The sequence below is a fragment of the Phocoena phocoena genome, chromosome 16 (assembly GCF_963924675.1).
Source record: "Phocoena phocoena chromosome 16, mPhoPho1.1, whole genome shotgun sequence".
Lineage (NCBI taxonomy): Eukaryota > Metazoa > Chordata > Mammalia > Artiodactyla > Phocoenidae > Phocoena > Phocoena phocoena.
This window is the reverse complement of record NC_089234.1, coordinates 22,031,062-22,052,062: the sequence shown is the minus strand read 5'-3', so window position 1 is coordinate 22,052,062 and position 21,001 is coordinate 22,031,062. Positions and strand designations below refer to the sequence as shown.

The 21,001-nt window shown below is 42.7% G+C and overlaps 1 protein-coding gene across 4 annotated transcripts in view; it reads right to left on the bottom strand.

Moving 5' to 3' along the window:
- The window catches only part of SORCS1 (sortilin related VPS10 domain containing receptor 1), a 573,760-nt gene that overhangs the window by 373,633 nt on the left and 179,126 nt on the right, over positions 1 to 21,001 (bottom strand). For all 4 annotated transcript variants that reach the window (XM_065894238.1, XM_065894235.1, XM_065894236.1 and 1 more), the window contains exon 2: positions 9,813 to 9,880. In XM_065894238.1, coding sequence (XP_065750310.1) covers positions 9,813 to 9,880 — 68 coding nt within the window. The remainder of the gene's footprint in view (positions 1 to 9,812; positions 9,881 to 21,001) is intronic.

Here is a 21,001-nt window from a genome sequence, read left to right as displayed (position 1 = left end):
GGGGCCCAACATGCATGCCAAGTACCCTATGGCTATAAATGGGTTCCTCGACTTGAATCTGGGCTTTTCACACTTGGCACTGACTGTGTTCCTACTCTTGAGTGCAATACAATGGTATTTCACAAGGTCACGTAGCACATTATCCAAAACAGTATTTCCTATATGGAAGGCATGAGGTTAAAACTTAGGATTAAAAAAGTACGAGAAACAGACCTGGCTTTCAGAAACCCTAAACCATTACTTAATATACTCTTTCTAAGGAAAAAAAAGATACTTAATATATGTGCCAAGTTCTATTTCAGGTGCCAAGCAAACAAAAATAACTAAGAGAAGATCACAGTCTTTGAGTTTCCAAGCTGGTATGGAAATAGATGAACATGGACAAGAACTTGTGTACAACTTTTACACTGCATTTGCCACACTTGTATAGTCACCCACTGATTGTCTGCCCTTCACTAGGTTTTCAGTTTTTGTAGGGAAGGAGCAATTACTTACTTATACCTATGTTTCCAGTGCCTATCTAGCACAGTGCCTGCCACAGAAATAGGGACAAGTAGTTATTTGTTAAACTGAACCAAATAAATATACATCTGACAACTATTATAAGATGAAGATACATAATACACTACAGGATTACTGAGGAAGGAACAATTACCTTTGCTTAGTGGGAAAGGGGAGGTAGAGAAAATGGTTAAACATTGCCACGGACCAATAAACATATAAAAAGATGCTCAGTATCACTGGTAGTCAGGAAAATACCCCCTAAAACACTCTGATCAAGACATCATTTTCACTCAACAGACTAGCAAAATTTTAAGTACTGAAAATACCAGAGACCTTCAAGGTGGCGGAGGAGTAAGACGTGGAGATCACCTTCTTTCCCACAAATACATCAGAAATACATCTAGATGTGGAACAACTCCTACAGAACACCTACTGAATGCTAGCAGAAGACCTCAGGCCTCCCAAAAGGCAAGAAGCTCCCCACGTACCTGGGTAGGGGAAAAGAAAAAAGAAAAAAACAGAGACAAAAGAACAGGGATGTGACCTGCACCAGTGGGAGGGAGCTGTGAAGGAGGAAAGGTTTCCACACACTAGGAAGCCCCTTCGCGGGTGGAGACTGCGGGAGGCAGAGGGGGTAAGCTTCAGAGCCACGGAGGAGAGCACAGCAACAGGGGTGTGGAGGGCAAAGCAGAGCGATTCCCACACAGAGGATTGCTGCTGATCTGCTCACCCACCGGGGCAGGTGGGGGCTGGGAGCTGAGGCTCGGGCTTCGGAGGTCAGACCCCAGAGAGAGGACTGGGGTTGGCTGCATGAAAACAGACTGAAGGGGGCTAGTGAGCCACAGCTAGCCGGGAGGGAGTCTGGGAAAAAGTCTGGAACTGCCAAAGAGGCAAGAGACCATTGTTTACTGGTGCACAAGGAAAGGGGATTCAGAGCACCGCGTAAACGAGCTCCAGAGACGGGCACAAGCCACGGCTATCAGCACAGACCCCAGAGACGGGCATGAAACACTAAGGCTGCTACTGCAGCCACCAAAAAGCTTGTGTGAAAGCACAGGTCACTATCCACACCTCCCCTGACAGGAGCCTGTGCAGCCTGCCACGGCCAGTGTCCCATCATCCAGGGACAACTTCCCCGGGAGAACACACGGCGCACCTCAGGCTGGTGCAACGTCACTCCAGCCTCTGTTGCCACAGGCTCGCCGCGTATTCCGTACCACTACCTCCCCACAAGCCTGAGTGAGCCAGAGCCCCCTAATCAGCTGCTACTTTAACCCCATCCTGTCTGAGCAAAGAACAGATGCCCTCAGAAGAACAGACGCCCTCAGGAGACCTACACGCAGAGGCGGGACCAAATCCAAAGCTGAGCCCCAGGAGCTGTGCGAACAAAGACGACAAAGGGAAATTTCTCCCAGCAGCCTCAGGAGCAGTGGATTTAATCTCCACAATCAACTTGATGTACCCTGCATCTGTGGAATACCTGAATAGACAATGAATCATCCCAAAATTGAGGCAGTGGACTTTGGGAGCAATTGTAGAGTTGGAGTTTGCTTTCTGCATCTAATTTGTTTCTGGTTTTATGTTTGATCTTAGTTTAGTATTTAGAGTTTATTACCATTGGTAGATTTGTTTATTGATTTGGTCACTCTCTTCCTTTTTTTAATATATAGATATATATATATTTTTTTTTCCTTTTTCTCTTTTTGTGTGTATGTGTATGCTTCTTTGTGTGATTTTGTCTGTACAGCTTTGCTTTTACCAGGCTCCCTGACTTCAGACTATACTACAAAGCTACAGTAATCAAGACAGTATGGTACTGGCACAAAAACAGAAATATAGATCAATGGAACAGGATAGAAAGCCCACGCACATATGGTCACCTTATCTTTGATAAAGGAGGCAAGAATATACAATGGAGAAAAGACAGCCTCCTCAAGTGGTGCTGGGAAACTAGACAGCTACATGTAAAAGAATGAAATTAGAACACTCCCTAACACCATACACAAAAATAAACTCAAAATGGATTAAAGACCTAAGTGTAAGGCCAGACACTATAAAACTCTTAGCGGAAAACGTAGGCAGAACACTCTATGACATAAATCACAGCAAGATCCTTTATGACCCACTTCCTAGAGAAATGGAAATAAAAACAAAAATAAACAAATGGGACCTAATGAAACTTAAAAGCTTTTGCACAGCAAAGAAAACATAAACATAAACAAGACGAAAAGCCAACCCTCAGAATAGGAGAAAATATTTGCAAATGAAGCAACTGACAAAGGATTAATCTCCAAAATATACAAGCAGCTCATGCAGCTCAATTTCAAAAAAACAAACAACCCAATCCAAAAATGGGCTGTAGACTTAAACTGACATTTCTCCAAAGAAGATATACAGATTGCCAACAAACACATGAAAGGATACTCAACATCACTAATCATTAGAGAAATGCAAATCAAAACTACAATGAGGTATCACCTCACACCAGTCAGAATGGCCATCATCAAAAAATCTACAAACAATAAACACTGGAGAGGGTGTGGAGAAAAGGGAACCCTCTTGCACTGTTGGTGGGAATGCAAGTTGATACAGCCACTATGGAGAACAGTTTCGAGGTTCGTTAAAAAACTAAAAATAAAACTACCATACGACCCAGCAATCCCACTACTGGGCATATACCCTGAGAAAACCAAAAAGAGCCATGTACCACAATGTTCATTGAAGCTCTATTTACAATAGCCAGGACATGGAAGCAACCTAAGTGTCCATCGAAAGATGAATGGATAAAGAAGATGTGGCATATATATACATTGCCACATTACTCAGTCATAAAAAGAAATGAAATTGAGTTATTTGTAGTGAGGTGGATGGACCTAGAGACTGTCATACAGAGTGAAATAAAGTCAGAAAGAGAAAATCAAATACCATATGCTAACACATACATATGGAATCTAAAAAAAAAAAAAAAAGGTTCTGAAGAACCTAGTGACAGGACAGGAATAAAGACACAGACATAGAGAATGGACTTGAGGACACGGCGAGGGGGAAGGGTAAGCTGTGATGAAGTGAGAGAGTGGCATGGACATATATACACTACCAAATGTAAAACAGATAGCTAGTGGGAAGCAGCCACACAGCACAGGGAGATCAGCTCAGTGCTTTGTGACCACCCAGAGGGGTGGGATAGGGAGGGTGGGAGGGAGATGCAAGAGGGAGGAGATACGGGGATATATGTATATGTATAGCTGATTCACCTTGTTATAAAGCAGAAACTAACACAACAATGTAAAGCAATTATACTCCAATAAAGATGTTAAAAAAAAAAAAAGAAAATACCCAGTGCTAGTGAAATCATTGGGAAATGCACAGTCTGTTATTGCTTGTGGGTATAACAGTAAGTATACACAAGTATAACACAAGTATAACAGCTTGTGGGTAGAAAGTAATCTGAGGTATCTATTAACATTATAAATGCATTTGGTTTTGATACAGCAATATCCCCTTTAGGCCTCTAGAGTACTTCACAAAGAGAAAATTACCCAAAATGTAACAACATGTTTACAGACATGTTTATTGAAGCACTATATGTAATAGCAAATATTGTAGAAATCAGACAATGATCCAATAAAAAGGTCATGGAGAAGTAGTGTAGCTTGGAGTTAACAGAACACACTCAGGATCCATCTCTGACACTTACTGACTACATGAACATCGGGCACATTAATTTTTAAGTCTTAATGTTTCTAAGCCTCACTTCTCTCATATGTAAACCTGGGATACTAGTAGTGCCTATTCTACAGGGTTGTTATGAGGATAAAAAGCACTGAAAACACTTCCTGGCTCAAAAGAAGCACTACTCAACTTAATTAAGGATTCAGTTGTTAAATTCAGTATACAACATCCATACTATTTGATGCTTATAAACCTGACCCATTTTTCTTAGTGTATTCACCTGGACAGACACCCATAACTCACTGTTAAGTGAAAATAACAGGTTGTCAGAGTCCTATGAACAGTTACTCCTACTTTGTCAAACAAACAAAAAAGTGGTCCACATACATATATATGTGTTGGTATTTTTGAGTTGGGTCATAACGATATGGACAGAATCACACAAAACTCTTAGCGTCACTGACCTCAGGGAAGCTGGATCAGTGTGGGCAGTAAAAGACTACTGACACTTTTTGTTTGCCTCTGCATTGTTTGGTTCATTATAATGAACATACTGTTTTTCTTGATTTTTTGAAAATAATAAGATTTAATCAAATGAATTTATAAGCCCAGGACGCCCAAGCAGCTCTGCATGACACAAATATGGGGATGGGAGTGGGAGTTATGAAGCTCAAAGGAATCCAGAATCCTAAGCACCCCCTGATCCTGCTGGGGAGCTTGGCTCTCTCCTGGGGGAGACTGGGAAGGCACTAAACATTTGCAAACACAGGGATGAATGAATAGCATCACTGGATTTGTGTAACACAAAGAGCCCTTCTGCAGGGAAATTTCACACTCTATTCTTTTTCTTTTTTAGGATGACTACCCCCATTCTCTATTCTTGTATTTGTGGCTGACTGAAAGCTGGATTGTGTAGCTCAACATCCTTCAAAGCTGAGACTAATAATCTATCCAAGACGCTCTATGCTTTTCCCCTGGATGAGGAGTAGAAAGGGAGAGAAGCTTCCAGCTAATGGGAATCACCTACAGGGTTGGCAGAGAGTCATCGTCTTCAGGTCAGCTTCTGTCAGCCTGAATCCCTTGAGCTCTCCAGAAAGTACTGGCTGAAGCCAACCCCACACAGATGCTGCTTCAAGGCACTCTACAGCCATTCGCTCCACAAAAACTCTACTGGGAAGCTTCTCTTGATAATCGCAGTGTGTAACATCCAAGGAGAAGCAAAGTTACTCCCGTGACAAGGAAACAGGGCTGGCTCCCAGTGCAGAATCAAACGGCCTAACCCATTCTCTCCGCCTTAACTATATGCTCCTTCATCCCACAAAAGCAGGTATTGCAGCTTGAGAAGTACATAACCGTGGAGATGTGTTCGGAAACTTGTGTTTCATGTGGATCAGAAAATAGGACACTAGGGAGTTCGAGAAATCAGCCAGGCCAGGCAAGCTCTACAACAGACACACTGCAGGTTGCGTATCCCTTTAAGAGAGTACACCTTTAGTCCTTCCAGAATTGCCTAGGGCTTCCTCACCAGCTAAGCCTCTCTCAGCAGAATGCTGACTACCCTGGCACAGAGGGGAAAAAGATGATAATTTCTTCTCAGAGATACTGTATCTAGATTTTGACATTTTATTTATCTTAACCTTTAAGCTTATCTTGCTTCAGTATGGTAAAATCACCAGCTCTACCAAATCTCACAGCTTAATCCACTGGAAAGTAGAGAAGATGTTGAGGTGTAGTTAATTGTCCTGTGTCAGATCATCCCCCTTTCCTCTCAGTTTGACTCCCTGAGTGAACGACAACACAAAACGAAAACAAAATCAACAACTTGCTCCAGGATTAAGGTGTAATCAATGGCAAGACCAACTGGGAACCAAAGCTCATTCATTTGGTACAGCGGCATCTCGCTCTGTCAGCCAGGGTCTGTGCATTCCGTGAGGTCGAGAGCCCTAGAACATCACTGCAAGGTCAGCTGCTTCTTGGCCTCTCTCCTATTCTAAGACCCCAGAGACGTTTGCCACTTGCCCCCTTTGGACTATTCAGCCGGTAAAAGTTGTAAAGAATATGCGCTCAATCAAAAAGCGCGTGTATCTATTTGTTGGGCAAGAAGCCATTTCCCTGTGACCCAGTATTTTTCTGGAATAGGGCAAATGCTGCTCAAAATGTCATAGCACTTTGAAAACCCTATTTTTAATATACATATATGTATATAACAATCATATTATATATATAGAGAGATACATACATGTATACATATATATATGATTAAAATGTTGTTTACTTATGTACAGCAAGATCCCCCAGAAGACAGATGGGATTCTGGATGATCAATAAGCAGTGAAATGACCGAAGTTTATAACTAACACGCCTGTAAGTGTGTGGGCTATTACTGACCAATCGTGTGACCTTGGCACACTGTAAAAATGTTTTGGGAGGATGCAATAACGCAAGTCAAGCACTGAGCATCGTGCCTGACACATCATGAGTGCTCGATCAAAGTTAATTTTTGTTATTGTCATTATTTTCATGAGCAACAGCAATCACTGCCGTTACCATGAAACCAGCAAGGTGTTGGGTTTAAGGACGTAAAGTCTAGTTGAGAAGAGAAAATATACACATGAGCAAAGTAAAGGAGCAACACTCCTGGGATCTGGCAGCTCTGGGTGCTGCGTAAGTATCTCCTTCAATACAATTACATGAGGCAGGTTACAGGCAAGTACAGTTCTCTCTCATTTTAACTGTCCAAAGATCTTTGTCTCTCTAAACAATGAAGTCCTGGAAGGCAGAATCTACATGCTATGGATCTATGTACTCACCCAACTTTCCTTCCCTAGGTAAGAACAATATAAGGCCTAGAGGAGTTAATCAATTCATGTTTGTTGAATAAATGAGTGAGAAAGAGAGTTATATGTTAGTGACCATGCAGTAGAGACAAAATTGTAGTATTCACTGGTCTATGCAAAACCAGATACTTACTGAGCACTATCTATGTGCTAAGTCCTGCATTCAGTGCTGTGAGTGCCCTGAGTATCTCTGAAACCTGGCCTGTGCCCCTAAGAAGCCCCCGACGGCTGGCATAGGCGGGTTTTCTGAGAAGATTGTACAAGCTGGTACAGGAGAAAATGAGTCAACACTTAGCAGTCTAGTCTCCTTCAAGGTGACGTGGAATCATGAGGACCTCTCTTCCTGGTCCCATCCTTGACCCACCCAGGCCTGTCCCTCTCCACCTCTACGTTAACACCCCCAAAATGTCCCCTAAAGACCAAATATGGGCACCATGAGCCACTCAAAAAATGCAGCCCCGAAAAGCAATTGTGAAGTATTCTACGTATTCCCTTTTCTCCTTTCGTCTTTTCTAAATTGTCTTTTCAGGCATGTACTCTTCCATCAAAGTATTAAAACGAGCAGTTGCAATAACATAGAACACCCGCAGGAATCATTTGCCACATATGACATGTAGAACATGACATATATGGCAAATGACTATTGTGGGTATGTTAGAAAAGCAAATAGAAATGGGTATATACACACACATATTACTTGTACACATGTGTATATTATGTGTATATACGCGTGCGTGTGTGTGTATATGTATACGTATGTATATATCTTCCAGTGAAATTGATTCTAAGATGGAAAAGTCAGCAGGTCATTCTTGCCACGCTTTCCCAGGCTTAAGCCCACGGAGTCTGCTCCCTCAGAAGGGAGGTCTGGTACTACTGGAACGTGATGCCGTTTTTATTTCACTAAGCCCCTCCCTTAAGATAAGAAAAGAATATTCTTCCTGGACTGAGGCATCAGTAATAGTGCCCCATCGGAGAGAAAGAAGCACGCTGAGCGTGAGCTTCAGCAATCCAGGACAAGCTGTTCCTCACATCCCCCCAATATGCGCTTCCCAGGACTACTCAGGCTGGGAGTTACGGCTGCTCTGCCTCTGCCCCACTGAGACAGAACCGCACATCTTTTAATTTTCTAATATGCCAACAACACTTTACATGGCAGATGCACTACACAGTAAAAGCTGTTTTTTACTTTCATTTATGCACATACATTAGAGAAACTTTCCAAGGAAGCATAAGCTTACTCAGAGATGCTGATGAATAGGTACTGAATTTAAACAATACAGCAGGAGTCAGGCCCTTAATGTATCAAAGAACTGTACTTTTTGAGGCTCCTACCAAACTTCCCACACTTGAAATCAGTTACATAAATTTCCTTGGGGCAGAAACTCTGCATAATTGACCTCCTACTTGGGGAAAGAGCTCAATAATTGAAATGCCTGACAACAAACAAAAGAACAGAATCTAGCCTTTTCTTTGGTCTACTAGGGTTCTCCTAAGGCACAGGACAATTTATGTGGGGCTTCTTGTACACAATGTCAAGCCTAATAGAAAACAGACATCAGGTGAAAATGAAATTTAATGAACAATCTTCTTGTGAGGCCTGGTAGGTTCCTCTGGGGTGTCTATCCAATCCATGAGCCTCCTCTTGTGTGACCACTGCAATCCCCAATATGAAGCAGGCACTGAAACCAAACTGCTTCCATGTAAATCAACTTTCCCTCCCAAGCCACTGTTGACTGCACTTGACACAAACAGGACACCTGACACAAACAGGGTGACTGCAGTCTTTCTCCCTAGACCTCAGCACTGACACTGAAAGCCAAGAGGCAGCCTCTCCCGGTCATGTGAACTGACAGGTAATGGAACCCCCCCACTGATCTTATGTGGTTGACACTCACTAGCTTTGGTCTGCCCACAGACCACTCCCACCTTTCTGTATAACGACTCTCACTTAGTCTGTGTGTGCGTGTGTGAATATCATCTCCAGAGTTTGTCTCCACCCTCTCCCAGGTCAGGGACCACCATGTGATCCAGGCCTGACCAACCAGAGGACGTGCTCTCCTGGACTTCAGGGATTGGTTCGGGCATGGGCCCATGACACAGGCTGGTGGAGAAGAGCCAATCAGGAGTGAGATAAATCAATATTTTTTTACGAAACAAAACGAAACAACAGAATGTATAGTTTCCAAGGAAAAAGGAGGAGAGAATAACTGCCTGGGCATTTGAGGACCTTCTTTCGTGCTAAATCCAGTGAGTTAGTCTGCCCTTGAAGAATCTGTTCATTCATTTGAAAAAGTACTAATTGCGCACTCTATATGTGTGATGCAGTAGTGTGAATCCCAGAAATAAAGGCAAGCGTGTAAGTGTGTGTGTGCCCCTTTGTGCTGTAGAACCACGGAAGGGAAGCTGTGAAAGAATGTTGCCCTGGTAGCCTGCCTGGGTTCTGTAGACCTAGAGATTACCTTGATCCCCTCTGCAAAGATATCCTTATTCTTTCGTTTCTGCCCCACTAAGCTCACAGATCAGTGAGAACTACGGGAACCAAAACGCATAAAGACAACCTAATAAGCAGTTTAGCAAAAGGATCTGTGACCAAAAGAAGAGGTTTATAAAAAGGAAGGGTCCAGCCTTCCTGGAAATAAACCCCAACCCACCGCTAAGGGAAACGAAGAGCAGACAGAGGAAGAAAGAGTACAAGGAACCAGAAACCTTCCCACCAGGAAACGGGGGTGGGGGTGAGCAGCCAGCCGAGGACATCATGTTTAAATAACACAGTAATTATTAGCTCAGCTTCCCTACCTCCAAAGCGAGCTCTCCGTGATGCTCCCCAGGTTATAGTCATAGAGCTTTGTCAAAATGAGAATCACCTGAAGGCAAAAGAAGAAATCCTGGTTAGTTTCAAACAACGACAATCTCATAGAACTGAAATGGCCCAAGGGAGGGCTTAGAATTCCTTTAATGGGCACTTCACACAGTCGAATGAGTTGTTGCAGCATCCGCTTACACAGATTGGGGAAGGGTTTGCCTGTGCCTTCCCTTAAACGGCTCAAGCCTGATGCCCTCCCTCACCTTCTCCCTCTCAGCCGGCAGCAAGACTTACCTGCCCATCCAGGCATTTCTTACCCTGGTGGGCTTAACACTTTCAGGAAGGCTAGCAGAGCTGTCAGATATGTGTCCTGCAAGGCAGCCACTGAGCAGGTGGATGGGAGAGAGGAAGGTCAATGACACAGGTCCCAGCCCTCCTTGCTGTGCCAGACGGGGCAGGTAACAGCCTCTCTGAGCCTCAGCATGCTTTCTCTCAAAAAGGGTGGCTGTGAGGGCTTAAATTAGGTCATAAATGCAAATTACGCTTCAATTAGCGTGGGGTTCTTAAATGCTAGCTCCTTCTCTTTCTTCTTCTCCTCTGTGGGTTTGGCTTTATTTCCTCTGATCTCCCAATTTCTGGGAAAGCCACTGGACTGAAGCAACAAGGACTAAAGCAACAGCATTTTAACAGGCACAGATCTCTGTCTTATGGGGTCCTGAAGCTTACAGAATTTAGGGAGCCCTTCATAAGAAACAAGATATAAAATTATGAGTTTCAATCTCCACACCCTGGGAAGGGGGGTATGCAGTTAAGGGACTTGGAAACCTAAGCTTCATTCACTTCTCGGCAAATCTTCCCTGAGTTTAACCCGTTGCTCTTTTCAACCTCACTCAGAGGAAGCTAAACTACTTAGCTCATTCTTCTAGAATTCACCTCCTATGAACTTACTAGGAGCCCAGGATTTTGCCTGATGCCCAAAGGGAACATACCTACAGATGAGGCCTAGTGGTCTGGGATCCACTGAAACTCATGACCCGGCTCCGCCGCGTTGAGTGAAGCACAGGAGTGCCATGACACTTGGGAAAATGCAACAGAGCAGTGTGTTTCTAACCATGGATGGTCTCAGCCCTTATTTGCTCTCCTCTCCTCACATAATGAAAAGAACCTAATAGCTCTGCTTTGTTTTCTGCTGAGGTTCCTATTCCTCTCCTCATACTCATGACCTAGAACATTTGGCCCAGTCCTGCTGTTTCCAACTCAGCAGAAAAGTGGTGACATCAATTTCCTGGATTTTCTCTGAAGGCCGAGGGCTCAGTTCTAGCCACAGTGAGCACAGAACAGTCTAACCTCGAATTCCAAGGCAGCAAGATGCCAAGAAGTGCTGAATCCTTCCACGTTCTACTCTGCTAGCACAGGGCTTGCTTCACTGAAGAGCAGATTCTGATCACTTCTTTCACAGCAAGTAAACTGGAACTCCATGACCTTAGGTTTGCTCCAAGTTCAAGGGAACGAAGGACCACGGTCACTCCAAGACAGGCAGAAATCTGAGGACCTGTGCTCTAAGGCCACCCATCTCCTTAACCGCTGCCCGGCCTCCTTCAAGGATCTGTTCAAAACTTACTTCTTTAGCAAAACGTAAGCACGTGTGAGGCTCTGGGCACCCCATGGGCACGTCAGATGGCAGGCCTGCGGTGGGGGCATATGCTTAACAGATCCGTGTGCCAATTAAGTCCCTTGAAGTGCTAAATTTCAATCACCGCCATCCCAGGAATGCTGATCAGCGGCAGCGGGGTGGCTGTGTGAAGACACAGTGATGTCACTGCCCCACCTCGATATGATTTTGCGGAACAGGCCTATAAATCCCCCACCAAGAAAATGGGTGTGTGGGCATAAAGCATTTCTAGGTAGTTGCTCTCCTGCTACAAGTAAACTGAATAATGAAGTTCAGCTGGTCACAAACTGCCCCTCCCATCCATCTGAGGAGGGAATTCACTGGAGCCCCAGAGAAGGAACCTTTTTAACCCAGCGTGTAATGGTGTGGAACCCCTCACACATACACAGAAGGTGTTCAAGCAATTCACAGGCAGGCGGGCAGGGAGGTAAAAATCCACTCCCTGACTCTTCTTGCTGGGCTAGTAAAACGAAAATGCCAGTGATACACTCAGGCAGTTTGTCGATACTGCACCAGATGAGGTGTCATTTACGGCATTTCAAGGCATATCTGCTTGGATCAATCTAATCTTTCTGTTTTCAGAAAGAGAGCAAGAAAGAAGGGAGAACTGCTGACCTTTAGTTATGTTTTCAATCGATTATTTGAAGCTTTTCCCCTCTTCGTTTCCCTTTCCTGTCTACATGCATTATTTACCTACCACCTTCCTTCGGGATGGTGACAGTCATTATATTAGGTCGGATTTGCTGTTGTTTGTTTGTTTTTCTGCTCTGGTTAATTAGCAATACTGTTCTACAGAATTAGCATCTGTTAAAGGGCCACAGCCAAAGCTACCACCCTTAGATGAGAAAAAGAGGTAAACGCAATTGTCTGCCTAGTCTGGTTCTACTGTCTACCATTTTTGTGTATTTTTCAAACAAACAAACAAAAAATCACTGGAATTTATTGATCAAGTGAAATGTTATAAATACTTAAAAATATATATAAATCGTTATTTTTATTCATTTGGTAAACAATTTTCACGTATAGATTTAATTCCGAGTCCAAGTGTACAGCATTTAATTGTAAATCCAATCAATGAGAACAAGGCTGTTCTGATAAATACTTTCACACAAAATGGAATATCTGTGAACATCTTGTTTTTTTCCTATATCTTGTTCTCATGATATAGTACCAAAATATCCTTGATTCAAAACAATAAGTCGTGACCATATGGTAATACCTTTTTTAGGTTCCTCTTTAAATCTTAGGATATTTTCTTTAAATAGCTATAATCTAAATATCTATGACTAGACAACCTCTACCTACACTGTGTCACTACCTCAGTGCCCACTTATTTCTGGGACTTCCCACAGTGACATGTATAAGGATCCCCCAACCAGTCTAGGAGCTGCTGTCACCCCAAGTCACCAGTCCTGTTCTTTTGCTGTGGCTCCTTCCTGCCATATCCACTGCTCATAAAGCTTCTGGGCGGGTGGGCGGGGGAGGGCGAGGAGGAACTTCATTTTCTCCATACTTATAAAGAGGATGTTGAAGCCTATCCACCAAGCTGCTGTTTTCAAATCACTCATTCCTTGGAGGATAAGAGGGCACCAGAAACTGTGCCAGGCTCTGTGCAGGGATAAATGAGGGTCTTCAAGGGAATGAAGCTTCCTTTGTGGCTTCCTCCCGAGCAATGAGCTCAACAAACTATTACCTCTTTTTCCAGGGTCTCCGAAAGCTCCCACTGAATAATTCCACTAATTCCAGCCTCTCACCTGCCCCTCTGTATATAGGTATTAAGAAATCATCACATAAAGAAAATGTAGTATTCCTAATGCCATCTGCAGCAACATGGATGGCCTAGAGATTATCATACTAAGTGAAGTAAGTCAGAAAGACAAATACCCTATGGTATCACTTATAACCGGAATCTAGCATATGACACAAATGAACTTATCTATGAAACAGAAACAGTCTCACAGACATAGAGAGCAAACTTGTGGCTGCCAAGGGGGAGGCAAGGGTGGGGAGAGATGGATTGGGAGTTTAGGAGTAGTAGATGAAAACTATTATATATAGGATGGATAAATAAGGTCCCTATGTAGCACAGGGAACTACATTCAATATCCTGTGATAAACCATAAGGGAAAAGAGTATCAAAAAGAAATACAGTATGTGTGTGTGTGTGTGTGTGTTTATATATATATATATAACTGAATCACTGTGCTGTACAGTAGAAATTAAAACAACATTGTAAATCAACTATCCTTCAATAAAATAAATTTTTAAAAAAGGAAAATGTAGTATAGCAGTCCACACAATGGAATATTATTCAGCCATAAAAAATGAAATCCTGCCATTTGTGCCAACACAGATGAACCTGGAGGGCATTTTGTTGGCAAAATAAGCCAGATAAAGAAATATAAATACTGTATCATTTATATGCAGAATCTAAAACAAACAAAAAATGATCTCATAGAAACAGAATAGAATGGTGGTGGTTAGGGGCTGCAAGGAGGGGGGAAGTGAGATGTAGGTCAAAGGGCACAAACCTTCAGTTATAAGTTCTGAGGATCTATTGTACAGCACGGTGACCATAGTTAATAGTACAATATTATATATTCAAAACTTTCTGAGAGTAGATCTTAAGCATTCTCACCAAAAAAGAGAGAGAGATCTTGATCTTAGCAATCATTACACAATGTATATTTGTATTAAAGCATCTCGTTGTATACTCTAAATACATTGTTTGATTTGCCAAGTATTCCTCAACAAAGTTGGGGGAAAAAAATCACAATGGACCCTGGGAAAGGAAGATGCCAATTCATTCCTCCCCTCTGCTAACCCCAACTTCTTTCTGCTCTCAGTTACACAGCAAAAGCATAGAGACAGAGACACTAGCACAGCTGTCCTTGGTATCCACGGGGGATTGGTTCCAGGACCCCCTGTGGATACCAAAATCCATGGATGCTCAAGTCCCTTATGCAAAATGGCATAGTATTTGGATATAAACTATGAACATCCTCTCATAGACTTTAAATCATCTCTAAATTACTTACGATACCTCACACAATGTAAGTGCTATGTAAATAGTCATCACCGCGTGGCAAATTCAAGATTTGTTTTTGGAAAATTCTAGATTTTTTTCCAAATATTTTCGACCAGTGGATGATTGAATTCAGGGATGCAGAACCTATGGATACGGAGGGGAGACTGTACATGGACGACTACCAGTCATTTTAGTGTAAAATAGCAAAAACCCGTAAAAATGAGTATCAAAATGGCAGGGCAAGCCTTATATCTGGGTCTGGATTAGAATGAATGAATACAGCAGGCAGCAGGCTAAGTTAACATAGCAGAAGTCTCCATTATGCCGAGTGTTGAGACAGGTTACACCTTAGAATGTGACAGCGGGTGGTTTTTTTTAACATAAAAATATAATTGAGAAATGAAACTCCAAACATATAAGGAACACCTAAAACGCCTTCCCAGAAACCTGATTCTCCACAGTGTACCTTTAAAACTGTCCCTAAATCGATTATTAGACTGCAACAAACCAAAATTTACTCTATCCTTCCCAAGTAGTAGCACAGGAATCCCTCATTCATTTTCCTAAGGAAAGAACATAGTGTTTTCATCCTTTGCTAACTTAAAGCATGTGCCCCAGAGGAAGGAGGATGGAAGGTGGGGTGGGGGAGTCAATGCAGCTCCCCTTCCTTCATCCCCTAAGAAGGAATGTGCAATCCTCCCTGGAGTGGCCTCTCCTAATTACTTTGCTTGTGAGTAGCAACCTGCTTGGTAGCAGCGGACTAATGAAAATCTTTTCTGAAGGAGTCTGCAGAGCAAGCTTCCTATTCTTCTTAAACTATGAATTTCGGGTAGCTCTGGGAGAACTAGTGGACATTCAGGGAGATCTGAGTTGCACTGGGACATCTGGCCTGGCCACTGGCCTTCATCTCATCCCTCCTTCACCTCAGGGAAATCTTAGAAAAGTAGGACATGTCTCCTCATTTTTCAATTATTAACGATTTTCATTGTTCTTTTTCTCACTCTGTGTCCAAATGTGGAGGTAGAATCTAATCTCAGGGGCAACATAAGTGGGCTTCTTAACAGTGAGCACTTTGGCTACAAGACCCTAAAGTCTTTTCATTCCTAAGGGTCTATAGCTCCAAATCCTGAATAATGAAGAGGGTGACACGGGTCCCCGTCTATGAAACGACATTTTCTTTTGTAATGCTCTCAGTCATCAGTGATTCAGGGGGAGCGTGGGCAGATGGTTCCATCCTCGTAAGGCTCCGGGCGGCTCATCAGAACTCAACCCTGCCAGTGTTCGTAAGCCCTCTCTCCTGAAGGGGGCCATAGTCAAGCTTGCACGAGCATTAGCACAACCACATGGAAGATGTTCGGTTCAGGGGCTGCAGCTGGCTACCCACATCCTCCCCCCACCAGCTTCCTGAAGGCCCTGGTGTCCCCTCATTGCCCAGTCTTGAGTGTCCCCTCTCTGCTCACTGCACCAGCTTGCCAGAGACATTAGGTTGGATGTTTATAAAGATGTGGATGGAAGCGAATACGGAGACAGAATAATAAGGGCCCTGAAGAGATGTGGAACAATCTTTCATGGGAATCAAAGGGTTGGATAAGATAGAAGAGGGGTATTCAACAGCCAGAAAGTTGTTTTGTTTTTGGTTGTCTTCTTTGCACTCCAGTTTTAGGGAAATGAAGAAAACTCACAACAGTGGTTTCCCTATAATACGCATGTTCCAGATTGTGTCTTTGGTTCAGAAAGCCTTATTCAACCTTCCAACTTAAACAGAGGTTCTCATTCTTTTAAGGAGCCATGAATTCTTTAAGAATCTGATCTAATAAAAGTTGTGAGCATAAAACAATGAATATAATGATTTCACTGATCTCCTGAATCCTACGGGGGTCATGAATCCAAGGATAAGAACCTTCTGTAATTCCCAGAAAACGGGAGCTTTGTTACGAAGAAAGAACTTTCAGCTCTAAAATTCCACACATTTAATTCAATAAACATTTATTATGTCTTCTTAAGAGGCAGGAATAAAAAATACGTGCTATCAGGACACAAAGGGAAAATGAGACTCAGTACCAGTTCCTGGAAACTCACAGTCTAGTGGAGAGGCAGAGCTGTACAAAGGTGGTTACAAAATAAGGAAGAAAAAGGTATGTGGCAGGAGAAAAGTGTTTATAATCTTTTAGAGAGCAAGAAAGAAAAACATCCTCAGCAAGAGCTTCTTACAAAAGGAGGCATTCAAGATAAATCCCGAAGGATGTGTGTGACTCTGACGGACTTGAGAGGCTATAGAGATGATACTCTAAGGGAAGGGAGAATGAGGATAGGCATCCAGAGATGTGAAAGCTCACAGAGCAACAAAGAGAACAGGTCCCCAGATTGAGCTCAAGCTTAGATTATGGGCAGTGCTGTAGTAGGAACTGGTCGAGGCCCCCCCATTATGTTAGCCCTTATTCTTTCCACCCATTCAACCGGTCTCCTACGGATGTTTTTTCCTCCTCTTTCTTGCTTAATTGAACTCTGAAAATGATTGCCCCCTAGTTAAAGCTGTACTATACACCTGATGTTTACTTCTCCAAGACAAAACTCCCTAACATTCCATTCCTTTGTGAGAATTCTTCATTCCAGAAAGAAGGTCATGGAATGATAACCTTGAGGACTACTGGAACCTGTTCCGGAACCACCTGACGCCAGCCCTAATGATCTCAATGTCTCCAGGAGAAAAGAGGAATGCAAGGCATCAGCCCTGAGCCTTATCTAGAGCCCTATTTTCCACCCTGAAACTATAAGACCCCTTCTTATTTCCCAGGAAGAGGGACACAGTCTTGAGAGCGTTAGCCTGCTGTGGCCCCCTTTGCCTGGCAAAGCAATACAGCTACTCTCTTCTTCTCCTCCAAAGCTATCTCCGCGTTTCTGTTCGGCACCGGTGAACAGAGGCTGGGTTTTCGGCAACAGCAGAAACACACAAATATCAGAATAGAGAGATACATTCGGCTCTACTGTGAAGGGCCTTAATATTAGGATGGCAGCGTGCTTTGCTGAAAAGAACAAAGGCTTTGCAATCAGCAGGAGACCAGATTTTGACTCTCGGTTTAGCCACCATATCTGTTAGCATGTCTTTAGCATGAGAAACGGAGTATTAAAAATGACTCAAATAATAACAGATGTGTTATCTCATGTAACAAGAGGTCCAGAGTTGATGGGGTTCCACGACTAAGTTAGCCTAACAATGTCATCAAGGACCCAAGGGATACACATATATCCTTTCTGACAACACAGGGTGCTACCTGCCCTCGTGTTAGCAAGGAGGCTGTGACACTTCTTTGCAGAACGTGCAGACACAGCTACTTCCAGCAAAGAAAAAAAGAGCCTCTAGTGTCTATGTATGCTTTTGTTTTGCTTTGTTTTAAATTAGAAAGGAAACCCTTTCCCAAAAGGCCTACCGACAAAATCTCTGCAGTTTCAATGACCAGGATTCAACCACATGCCAAGCATGTGCATTAAAAACTGAGAAAACAAGGTGGGCTCTGCCAGCAAAGAAAAAGTGGGGAGTGGCCACTACAGTTAGTATCTGCCACTGCTTCACCCTGAATAAAGCCCTTAAATACTGAATTGACCGCTCTTATTTAAATAAATAAATAAATATCAGTCAAATGAGAAGATAATGTTATCTTGCTTTTTTACCTTGTAGAGTTTTGGGAAGCAACCACGGTAGGAAGTGGGAAAACTCTCTGTAAATTTTAAAATACTGTGCAAATGTAAGCAGTTGCTATTATCAATAACATCTAGCATTTTGCGGATACCTACTTTGTATGCCAGACAAATTTCATTATTAAGGGCATTTCAAGTACTTACATGATTTTTTTTTTTTTTTCCTGATGAGAACATCAAAGCTAAGTAACTTAAAGTACTCAGCTAGTAAGTGGGGGACAAGTTTAACTCACATTAGATACAGACTCTTATTCACTGTGCTTAACTTTCCCCATGGTATACAGCTTAATATGGGTACGATCGTTGCTAGAGGCAAGGCAGAACCACTGAAGGATCCTCACTTTACATTCAGTTCAATAGTATTGAAGTCCTGTTACCTATCAGACAAGGTACTGATCACAAACTCATCCCTTTTTCTGCCTTCTTCCAGAAATTCCTGGAATATTTTTTCCTTATAATGGACAAACTTGAGTTTTACCTTTTTACTGACCTCAGATCAATGACATTTTTATTTGTCATTTTAAAAACAATTTTTTTTAAATTGTTGAACCCTGGTGAAATCCTTTTTTGAGGAGGTGATCCTTCTACTTAACTCACAACAGAATTTGGCTGTCCCGGGATTAGGAGTTCCTGACAATGAATGTGCATACATCTAACTGCAAATTTCAACAGAATGTGTTATTATATCAACATTTTCAGGAGGTTTACGTGAATGTATAATTGTGCTCCATTTGAGTTACCAAAGGCCAGAGAAATCAATAATTGCTAAACTAGATTAAGAAGCCCCAGAGGGAAACTGAAAGGTTGATACCATGCAGGCACACACAACCACACGTGCACTTGAAGTCATCAGATGGAAGTAATCCAGCACATACAAACACAAGTTGAAATGAAAAACCAGTAGAGGGCTTCCCTGGAGGCTCAGTGGTTGAGAGTCCGCCTGCCGATGCAGGGGACACGGGTTCGTGCCCCGGTCTGGGAAGATCCCACATGCCGCGGAGTGGCTGGGCCCGTGAGCCATGACCGCTGAGCCTGCGCGTCAGGAGCCTGTGCTCCGCAACGGGAGAGGCCACAACAGTGAGAGGCCCGCGTACTGCAAAAAAAAAAAAAAAAAAAAAACAGTAGAAAGAGTGGGATGAATTTGGGGTACAGGGCCAGCTAGAAAGCAGTTAGTAGATTTTTGCCTCTGGAAAGTCCTTAATCCCCAAATGACCTTCATGTTTTGTAAAAGCCCGCACATAATTTAATGTAATGTTTATTCATATGATATCCTCTGCATGACACTGAAATGGTGTGAGTTAAACAGTCACTGGACGCCCCCCCCCCCCCCACCAGGGAACTTAAAAGACAAGACAGTCAACAGAGACGGAGACACAAACAGGGCATGCAGATAACCTAATCAACACTAGACACAGGGCAAACTGCAGCATACAGAAGATCCTTTATGGAAGTGGAAGGTTTTTTAGTAAAATTTGCTATGCCCTTCCTTTGAGTCTGTTTCCCTGTAGAGGTCATTTGCAGCATATAAGGCTGGCCCAGGAGCTGTGGGACACTGTCCCAGCAGTTTGCACATGAGGAAAACTGTAGCTCTCACTGGAAGCAACGCACATCTCTTGCCACCTGTCTGCTGAAAGTCAAGTTCTTTCTTGTTAGTAACAAGAAATGCTTTAAATAAAAGCTATTACGCTCTAATCCTAGAGCCAAGTCATTATATTTAGCAAACAAATCCAAGCTTGTCAAACCCACCAGACCTAAGTTGCTTTTGGATGCAAACCCTGAATATAGAACCTTTCATCATCACCTTGCTCTTCAATTCCCCAAGGTGAGGGATGCTACCAACTCAGAAAAAAATAAAAAGTACTCTCTCCAAAATCTAGTTATCTTACAGTGTCAAGCCAGACAGACTGACTGATGACACTTCATTCCTATATTTTTTCTTTCCTTCTCCTCCTCCTCTTTTCTGAATAATAAAAAAGAGGATAATTTTCCAAACATAGATCCATATCTAGTGGATAGTTGACCATTTCATACGCTTCTTCCTTTAAGTAAATTACTCTGCCCTAAATTATACTCCATTTCAATCTTCTGTGTTACAGCAAAGGAAGTAGGGAGACGCGAAATTAAATGATATATTTTTTTCTAGAAAACAGCAAGATATCGGCACCAGTGTCATCCCAGAAGAGTATCAAGATAAAATGATTGCACAAAATATGAGGAAAATGCATATTCAAGATGAAACCTCATTAGACAGGGAAACAGAAAATATTAAAACAATAGTAAAATAGAAATATTAAAAAGAACTGGAGATCCAAAGCCAAAGCTTCAAGATATGAAAGCAACTGAGGCTAGAGCATGGGGCGGGAGAGAGGCTAGCAGCTCAGTGGGTGGTCTGGAGTGCTACAGTGCAAGGAACCTATTGGAAATGTCCTCTGCAAGTCCATCATTTCATAATTAAAGAAACAAACTCTACACCACGTTGTCCTCATTCCCCTCCTAGTGCTGAAGGGAATGGACATGATATCCCAACCATCCTCCTTTGAGGTAGTCCCTATTCAAATTAGGTCACCTGGTACTTACTGAAAGAAACACAAATAATGCAGAGAATTGTTAATTCAGAGCTGCAAAACAATAAAAAAAATATTTCTTGCAGTATCTTCTCTCTGGAAATCTGGAAAGCAAAACAGAGGAAACCTTCCATATGCTGAAGTAAAAGGGGTACAAAACTGAGTTTGGCAGGAGGGAGACAGAGGGCATGTGAATAATGGAGAAATTCCCTTCCTTTCAAC